Below are 10,094 nucleotides of genomic sequence, written 5' to 3' on the forward strand. Positions count from 1 at the left end.
ACGAACGAAGCGTCACGTCTCTTTCTCTCTTGTTCTCCCTTTTTTTTCTTTCTCTCTTTCTCCCTCTCTCCTCGCGAGCTTCCAGCGCATTTATTTAGTGGGGCACGAAAATGAAAAATCGCTCGTATCTCGCATACGACGTTTGTTCCTCGCATTAGATACACGCGACGCCGAAGAAAATCGACGAGAATGGATGGGCGCCAGGAATACATTCCCGGGAACGTCACCGATAAACTAATGCCTCCGATTTCCTGGCTCAGCCTAACAGAGACATCCCGCCATTACGGGATGTCTCGCGATGCTACGGGATGAAGCGACTTTTTCATTCGGACGCGTTTAAACAATGATATATATCAGAGACTAAAAACTTTACGGGTTTCCCGATCAGTGGTTTCCCTTCGATTTGGAAACTCGGCGGTTTCGCGAAAGGTGAACATTTTAAAACGGAGTAAAAGCACTCGAGAACTAAACACTTAAGTAAACTTGCTTTTAAGCTTTTATGTGGGTTTGAATTTCAAGTTTCTTTCCCTTTCTTTTTTATTTTATAATAACAATAGCAATAATCTTTGTTGTAATGTACAAAATCATATTCATCGGTATATAACATGCAAAATTATATTCACAGAGGTACGAGGGATACATTGGTGAGCAACTGCTGAGAGTGGACAACGAAGAAATTAAGTGCGTCGCCTTCTTCCGACATACTACCCGATACTATATTGTGTCTTAACAGTTTCCGATCGTCCCACGCGAGAGTCAACCGCCCCTCTGTTCGATATCTACCCGGGAAACACGGGGAGGCATTAGCGACTTTCGAGACCGATTTTAAAGTGGCGACAAGTGGCCTCGCACCACCGAGCCGGTGAACCGCCGCCTCCGATTTCCAACCCCCACGTGCGAATGAGAACACAAAACACTTCGTTATCGAAAAATTGATCTTATTAGGCAGGAAGGACGCGGCTTCGCCTTCGAAACTTTTCGCCGAGCATCCCTCGACTTTCCCACGGAGGGAACCGGAACCTTTTATAGATGTCAACCACGCGTCTTTCAACTTTTAATTGTGAGATAACGCTCAGGCTGTGACATTTCTTTGCTTAAGTTTTTTTTTTTTAAGTAGAACTTCCCTATGCAATTGGAAGCAAAAATGATCGAAAAGATTTTTAATAATAAAACTGAAAAAGTATATACGAAATTGTATATGATCGGTAGTTTTCGAGTAAAATAATATTCATTTAAAAAAATCTATTTTTGGAGCTAGTTTATTAAATTTTGAAACTCACACGTCGAATAAAAATATAAATTCATAAAAACTCGTAAAGTCGATTAATAATTTCCTCTAATTGTGCCTAATTAATTCATTTTCTAAAATTTCTCGCTGAAAGCCTTTTTAATTTGGATTAAATTCTTCTAAATCCGTTTGTACGTTTTTACTTCTAATTCCACAGAGAAACAATGAAAAGATAACGAATATCGCGGGGAGGGGGGAGCCGCGTAACTCCTGTCATCAACGAGATTGCCTTGCGCTGCAGCCAGCTGTTTATCGCCGTAGGCGAATAATTCTTCGCGAATTCTTGATCTCGCGTTACGTGGATCCCGCACGTGCTGCGACGGGCACGCGCGCGCGCGCGGAAGTTAATGCGGGAGGGTGCATTACGCGGATGGGCGTGCGCCTGACAAGGCGAAACAGCGGAGCGAAGCGAGCGCGCCGGGAAGATTACGGCGAAATCTTTAAACGGGAGCCAGATCAAAGGGCGCGTCGGGTAGGATAACAATTAGTTTCATTAGTAACGAGGTAATTAGCTCCGGGGAGATGCGCTCGGCGCGCAGCGTACGCCTTGCCCATTTCCATCCGAAACTGCGCTTTAAAGACTATACCGCCGAATCTCGCCCCCGGGAGAGACCGCCGAGAAGATTTTATCCGCCCAAACCAGGCCGTGCGGGGGGAGGGGGAGAGACCGTGCCCCCGCTGTTTCGCTTTTGCCCGCGCGACAGCAAGATCTGAAGACGAGACAAATAAGTTCTTTCCGTCCCTGGGAAAATATCTCCGACGAATTGCGACCTCGGATCCCGGAACCGCGTAATTACGTCGAAACCTTGGCTCATTTTTGAGCCGTCGCGGTGCAAGAGTACGACGTAATTACAGCGCAAGCCACGCTAAGTTTCGGATTCCCGCGATTAACAGCCTTACAGCGAACTCGCGGAGATCTCGAAAGGTTTCAAGTTATCGCGAGAAGAAAATTCCCCGTCGGGTACGCGTTTCTCATTTTTCCTAGGAAACGGAGGTTCTAGTATCTCGCGCGCGCGCGCGGCCTCTTTTGATAAATATAATTTTATAAGTGTGTACACGAGGCTATTTTAATTACAAAAGAGTACCCGCGTGTTATTGAGAGGAATTCTGCTGATAACAGCGGCTCGGATAATAACGGATAAGCGCTCGGCGGTCCGGCTGGCTGACGGAGAAATAAGGGGCGGAAAAATGAGGGGGAAAGAAAAAGGCCGATTGCCGGCCGGCGAGATGCGGCCCTTTCATGCATAAATCGGACAACATGGCAGGAACGAGCGAGCGAGCGAGCGAGCCTCCTCGTCGAAGGTAGCATCAGCTGAGAAAGGTAATCTCGCCGCTTCCTCGGCGACTCATTGTAATTCTACGCTAAATTTCAATCCGCGGCCGAACAAAAGCCGCGTAGCCGTCGTTCCACCCCCTCCCCTCTCCTCTCAGCCGTCACCCCCTTGTTTCATCTCGTCGAAGCCCTTCAACGTCGCCGGACAATAAATACTTGAACCGCGAGAACGAGAGCGTCAAGGAAGCGTACGAAAAATCATCTAAAAAGAATTGAGCCCTTTTTGGAGCGGAAGGGTGGGTAAGGGGAGGCAAGAAGAAAAAGAGTGCACTCGTTGCGTTGAAAGAAAGGGCTCCTTTTGTAGAAACCGTCTCATATTGGCGCTCCAATTATTGATGTTATGAAAACGTTTATTATTATACAGTTAAGTCTAATGTTAGTGTCATTATTCCTAAACGTAGCGTAATTATTATTAACATAACATGCATAATTGTTTTATTAATTTGTAATACGTTACTCGTTTATTTTGTTCGTATCAGATCAATATCGCTGAGATAAAAGATTGAAGAAATTCGAGTCGCAAGTGCGTGAAGGTCTCAGGATTTCGAGCATCTGACGTATACGCGAAATAAAACGTGTCTTTAAGGGATGCGGCTTTAATGGGACGTCGCGGGAAGGGAGGGCAAGAAGGCTCTATCTCTCTTCTCGGGCGCTGAAAGTCTAACGTGCCCGGTCGCTTTCCCCAAGTTTAATTAGGTACGCCCTACGTATCCGTTCTATCCGTGTGTATACAAACCGATACCATGGCGTTCGGTATTGGCGAGGGAAACGGACGTTAGGGATGCACCGCGGACGGGAGGACGCGAGGGGAGAGCCTTAAAAGGACTTCAGGGAGACGAAGAAAGAGACAGAGAGAGAGAGAGAGAAAAGCGGCCGCGTGTACATATATGGTGTCTCAGAACTATCTCTTTGCCGTAAAAATGTCCAGACATTTGATCAATCTGGAAATTCTGAAAAAAAAAAACAATTGTCAAATATTGATTTTAAAAATATCAGCTTAAAGTGTCCCAATTTTATTAAACATCACGAATGTCCAGTTTTCAATTTCTAATTTACCGAAATATGACTGAAGAGTGCGATTCTGAACCATTCACAAACCCGTAAGAATCGCGGACCGAGTTTAGTATGTAACACGAAATTTTGGTAAAATTCTATTAGTATCGTCTCGTAAAATCATTCGCGCTAGATTCTCCTCGCGCTCCCTCCGATCGTCGAATCCTTAGGGGAGTTCGTAATTTTATGTCAATCCGTTGTTCAAATATTTACAAGAACCTGATACATAGATTTAGACATTCTCCCCGATAAGTTTATTCGAGAACCCGCGAGGTACTCCGGGCTTCCAGGACACCCCGTATACGCGTATACGTTGGTCCATCAGACATCGTGTGTGCTCGTAGAGGGATGGGCGGGCGGGAAGGAGGGAGGGAGGGAGGTGGGGAAGATGAGGATCGCGGAAATGGACCGTTGCCTGGAGCTCGCGTCCTACGTCTCCGCGATATAACGGAGTCTCGAACGAGACGGTGAAATCGGGAGGGGGGGGGGGAGGGAAAGGTTGGTGACAGGGAGGGAAAGGGCCCCGACTTTTGTACACGTCAGATTGAAATTTAGCGTGGGATTTCAATGAGCCGCCGAAGTAGCGAGATTACCTCCGTCGACTGATACTCCCGCGACGTTATTCGCGTTCGCGACTCGGAGGACGACGCATCGATCCTTTCCGCCTTCTTTTTTCCCTCTCCCCCTTCGACCCTTCTCCACTCTCTTTCTCTTTTTCTTTCTTTCGTTTTCTTTCGCGTTTTTCCTTCTCATTTTTTAATTCTCGAGTTTTCCCCGCGGTGTCTCCGTTCCTGCGCGGAATCGCGTCCAATCAGCCCGGAAAGGAGTTCGGACTGCTGCAGCGGATTTGTTGCTTTCGAAAGTTCCTGATCGCGAGCTTGACTCGCCGCGCTTAATTCGCCCTTCGACGAGAGCTTAGTAGCTCTCGCTAGGGCACAACTCGAGGGGGGACGCGGCTCCTCCCGACTGAATAATATCCGCGCGCCCCGGCCGATTCGCGTTGCTCCTTCGCTGAGATAAAGCTGCGACGGCTTTCGGCCGCCGAGCTTTTCGTGCTTCCGAACTTCGGAATCCTCGCGAGATTCACAATCGATTCTGTCCTTTACGGAAATGCTGAAACCGTAAACGTAGAACTCACGGCAAGATTCGAGTACGAGTTTTGGTATAGAATAGTCAAGAGACGGCGATTGTATTTTTATTGTGACGGATATTTCGAGGCGTAATTGTCGAAAGTTGCGAAGGCTGCGAAGAAAAATGGCACGCGAGCGCATAATTTGTCCGGCGAAAAAGATCGTTTTTATATTCACGACGCTGAAATGCATTTCCGGGATTCGATGCGAACGAATTGCTCTCTACATCTTTCTGATTAGCCGAATGAATGAAAATATTAGTCGAAGCGGAACGACGTCGTCGCGGGGACACGAAATGCATATCGAGTCGGCTCCATAGATATACGCGTCTATAAATTCAATCGCGGTGGGATCGGTTTAAAAATCCATCGGAAGTCGCGTCGATTAATCCGATGGTGAGCCGATCGGTTCGAAGTGCCGTGTAATCGTCGATGCGTTTTCTTCTGAAATTTATTCAAAATTCACGTCTGCTCTCTCGCCTGCCATGCCGAGGGATCGAAATAGCGCGCGTCGATTAGAATTTTGCGCATTATTCAACAATCCACCGGAACGGATTAGATCGATGTAAAAGCGAGGAGGGCCGATTAATTAATTCGATTACGCCGGATAAGGAGCTGTTCGTCATTTAATCATCGGCCCCGATCGAGACATCTGTTTCGGGATGCGAATTGAATTCCGAAAAGGTGTCCGTTCTTTGCCTCGCGCGCGCGATCGTCGAATTAAAAAGCAAGTTAAAAACCACCGATTTACGATTTTGATTTAAACGATAAACACGGCTTCCGTGCGGAATGCTGGCCGTAGAAAAATTTCCAAGAAGAGGATAAAAATGATAAATTAACGAGGGGATGATGGCACTATCGCGGACTCTCGCGATTTTATTCGACGGTATGTAAGTCGGATACGGATAATTAATTCAATTCGCGAAATGCGCTTTATATGTTTCATATGTGTGCGAGGTAATTCAATGCCCCCGATACGATTTCCGTGCGAAAACTCCACGCAACGAAGATATTTATAATAAACTTAAGCTCACTGAAAATCTTCGATATTATTGTAGATATGGCTTGAGTGACATCATCGAGAGAAATCGTCGAGATATTCTCGCTTTCCTGGTGCTTTTGTACATAATAACGTATTCCAGCAAATACGTTTAACAGTAATACCATTAAGGCGATGCTCGGAAAAACCGCGAATCGACATCCAAATTGATGGAATCTATCAATTTCGACACGCCGAGCAAGCGAGCTCTTTAAAGTCTTATGTCGAACAGCTGCCGTCATTATTAATTTCGCTCGGTCCAATGATGGAAATTCGTGACCCAATTTGTATCTGAGAATTATTAAACGACCATAGGAAAAGGTTTTGTATTATTCCGTTCTTCGAGCTCCGAGCTCGAAAACAAAAAATACCAAGAAATCCTAAATGCGCAAAGTCGAATTAATTTATCCGAATGTTTCGTCCAACCAATGGAGATGTGAGATTCTAAATAAAGGACAATAATGGGAACAAAAATTTAATAAAAAATAGGGAAGAAGAAGGGAAGAATAATTTCTTCAACATGTCCCATTTCTCGGTGGTTCGATAGCGAAACTTGTTTGTCGTGTTGTCGGCGATGCGTGGTTCAGCGTTGAACACACGATGCTGAAAAGGTCGGGGGGAGGGGGGAGGGAAGGGGTGAACGAAAAAGAAACGCGCCGCGAAAAATGTCGAGGACTTGAGAAGCGCTGCAAGCGCGAGCGCGTGAGAACCCCGCGCGCGGTATCTTGGTTTGCGCGGGGGGTGGGGGGAGAGGATTAATTACTATTATAATGAATTTCATATTACCATAGGAGTTGTGAAACTGCGGATGGTGCGAGTCGATCCCGGTTCCTGGGTGGTGCATGTCCAGCATGGCGTCCGGCTCGCCTCCGCTCTCAGAGCAGTTGCTCAGGGCTAAAACCAAACCGATAGACACACACCTTGCGTTTACACTTCTCATCAGTCTTATTTGGTATCGTCGAACCATTAGCCCGTTTATAATTTCTTTCTCTGTTTGTCCCTCCTGATTCCGTTCTCCCGTCCCGACCGTTCCTTCCCTCGCTTTTCGCGTTTGCTCCGACCTCCGGATTAAGCGGGGCGATCGTTTACGTATTAAATTGTCAAAGGAAACCGGGTCCCACTGCGAACCGTCAGATGCCCGAGAGGGCATCCCCAAACGGGAGGACTCGCGGATGTAAATAAAACAAACTTCAATTCGAATTGAAACAAAGCGTCTCAAAGTGAATCTAAAAATCCGAGATCCCGCGACTTCGAGAATTTAATAGGTCGTAAATCCAAATATCTAAAAGAAGATCCGAGAAATTTAAAATCCAAAGATTCGTAAATCCAAGGATTTAGAAGACTTTTGAGAATTTATGTATGCAATCGAAAATTCAATTAAAAAATAAAAAAATCCGGAAAAATTCTCGAATCCCCAACATCCCTGAATGCGCGAATCAGAAACCACACACGGTATACGTTTTGCGAGCCAGGAAAGGAACGGCGCGGAAGTAATTCGAACGGAGCATGACGGTAACTATTGAATTTAAAAATTCACGACGGCGATGATATATCGTTTGCGAGCGTTATACGAAAATTCCGCGCTCTATTTCGTTAAGATTGAACTCACATGTGCGGTTGCCTTCTTTCCACTTCTTACTCAACGGAACAGAAACGACAAGATCACAAAACGGAAAAACACACCGTTCAAGAAAAAAATCATAAAACATAAAAACGGGTCGTCACACACTGACTTAAGGTTCACGTAACTTATGGTAAAACTAAAGTAACTAAAATGTAAGTAACGGCAGCGGTATCTTTGCCGATCAATCATCCTCGTTGACATGCCGGGGAGGAGAAGTTGGAAATATCAGATAACATAGAAATTTGAGACACCGGGATTTTAATTCTTTCCCTCTTCTTTAAAAAAGAAAACAGAAAATCTTCAACTCGCGATAATCTTCGTCACCGTCTCTTTACTTGCTATCCCGCAGTTTATGCTGGACTTTCGAAAACGTATTAACAATTTGTCTCATATTTCTATTAAAACGTACTTTCTCAAATTCGTGCTTGAATTGTTGACGAAAAATGAAAAATTCGATCGTCAAAGATACCGCCACGTCGATTTCTACGAATTCCAAGCGTTTGAGCTGTCTAAAAAAAATATATATATATTTTGTCGGGAAAAGCGGGACACGGGATACGGGGGACGTGACTGTTGTAGGTCGTAGGTTGTTGTCCCTGGTAAAACAGAAAACGAAAAAACATGAGGAAAACCAACTAAATCCAGCGTTCAATCGCAGCGAAATATACAGGGTGTGAGAGGAGTTCCCGCGCGCGCGACTTTTTTTTGCAAAAAAGAGCGTTCATTACAGAATAGAGGAGCGTGCCAGAAAGATGAAAAGATTCTCGCTGTAATTATTGTAATTGTTAATTGTCGTTAATTATCTTGTTGTGTAATTAATAATTACAACAGACATATGTCATCTCGCTGAATTTATCGCGACAGAAAAATCTGAATATTTTTGACCATAAAATATAATTTAATCGCGCAATATTTTTTTCTAGAAAAAAAAATATTATTTCTTCCTTTCTCTTTAACAAATTACGAATTTTTTTGGTTTTTCTAAAAAAAAAATCCTCATTTCTTTATTTCCTCAGTAAATTATTGTTTGTAAGAGGAGAAATTGACACATGTCCTTTTTCCAATGATCGACTCATTTTGCGATTCGGAATTGAAATGCGGGCTGTAACGCGAACGGGAACGATCCTCGCGTCCTGCAAGGCGCGCGGTCTTTCTCTCTCGCGGGCGAATCCTCGATCGGAGACAAGAAAAAAACGGTAAAACGGCAAAACTTTGCGGAGTCCTTCGTGGTGCGTTTGTCTATCCGTTTGGTTAGGTCGAGACATTTACATTTTCGCGCACGAACGGGGGAGCCGTTCGGCTCTCTTGGATGGAGATCGAATCGATGCTGCGCTGTCACAGTTCTCTCTTTCTCCCTATACTTTCGAGACTCTCAGCTGTGGTATCTTCCGTGTTGGCGTCCTGTCGACGATAATCTTCAGACGACGACGACGACGAGGAAGAAAGAACTGTTTGCAAAAATTATACAGACGGGGGACGAGGAGAACACACAGAAGAGGGCTACACAGATTCGAGCGACGAACAACGAAAATGAGACAAGATCGCGAAATGTGTATAATTATCGAGGGGAGACACCGATAATCCTCTTGGGGTTTGTTGGGGGGGGGGGGGGGGGAACGCGTAAAAGTTGCGAATTGTCCTGCAAAGAGAGAGCCTTTCGCGAGGGAATACGAAGAGAGAAATATAGGATTAATGAAAGCCACCAGAGATCCGAGTAAAATGCGGAAAAATGAATGAAAGACCACTTTGTTTTTCCGTTTTCGTCGAAATCGTTCACTCGCGATCTTCGCGGCTGTTTTAACACGATCGATATTTGAGAAGCTGCGTTGTGAGAATTATTTGCGGGAATTTTAATCGCGTCTACGTCGTAAATAAAAAAATAATCTCGAGCAATATTTCATATTTGTCTAATTAAATGTGACGAATGAATTATGCGGGACTGTTTCGAATATCATTATTAATATTAGGGACGGTTATTTTTGTCGCTTTCGATCCAGATTCCCGTATTTAACCGCTAATTCATCGTTGATTTTAATGCGCTGCGAACGTATGCGTGTCAAAACAACGTGAATCGATGTAGCGTTTCGTCCCAGGAGTGTTGACCTGAACAATAAGTCGGCCCTTATCCATTATCGTCATCTCTCACCGATCTTTTCACCTGAGCAACCTGCCGACCTCGTAGATCGGTCTTAATTCTCCGAACAATTCTAAAACGGCTTTTTATCTTATCGCGCGCCGCAGTAATTAAGCCCCCGAGTTCGATTTCTGCAAAGAGAAAAAGAGTATCAGTAGGAAATGGAGCGAAAATGGCGGACACTTCTCGAAGATTTCACCGCGTGGTACTATCCGCCTCCGAATTTCCTTTTCTCACGGGGTGTCGTCTCACCCTATTTCTCTTTCTCTCTCTCTCGTTTCGTACCACCCTGTACGTACGCGGGACACGTACGTAACAGTTGTGAACTGCAGTGTGTATGCGTCGTATAACAGAAAGCTGGTTCCCACTGAACACCCCGTTTCTACTACGTCTACGTGATAGAGAACGAGGGTATGGGAGGTAGAAGAAAGAGAGACGGAGAATCCGGCAGGGGTGAGAATAGCAGAGAAAAAGAGAGAGAGAGAGAGAGAGAG

The 10,094-nt window shown here is 45.1% G+C and overlaps 1 protein-coding gene across 1 annotated transcript in view; it reads right to left on the minus strand.

Annotated features, from left to right (window-relative positions):
- LOC112460196 (hepatocyte nuclear factor 6) overlaps positions 1–6,869 on the minus strand; it is a 61,728-nt gene extending 54,859 nt beyond the window's left edge. The window contains exon 1 of the mRNA XM_025024791.1: positions 6,629–6,869. Coding sequence (XP_024880559.1) covers positions 6,629–6,809 — 181 coding nt within the window. The 5' untranslated portion in view covers positions 6,810–6,869. The remainder of the gene's footprint in view (positions 1–6,628) is intronic.
- Between the last annotated feature and the right edge of the window lie 3,225 nt (positions 6,870–10,094).

The sequence above is a fragment of the Temnothorax curvispinosus genome, unplaced genomic scaffold (genome assembly GCF_003070985.1).
Source record: "Temnothorax curvispinosus isolate PA1 unplaced genomic scaffold, ASM307098v1 QBEX01010385.1, whole genome shotgun sequence".
NCBI lineage: Eukaryota > Metazoa > Arthropoda > Insecta > Hymenoptera > Formicidae > Temnothorax > Temnothorax curvispinosus.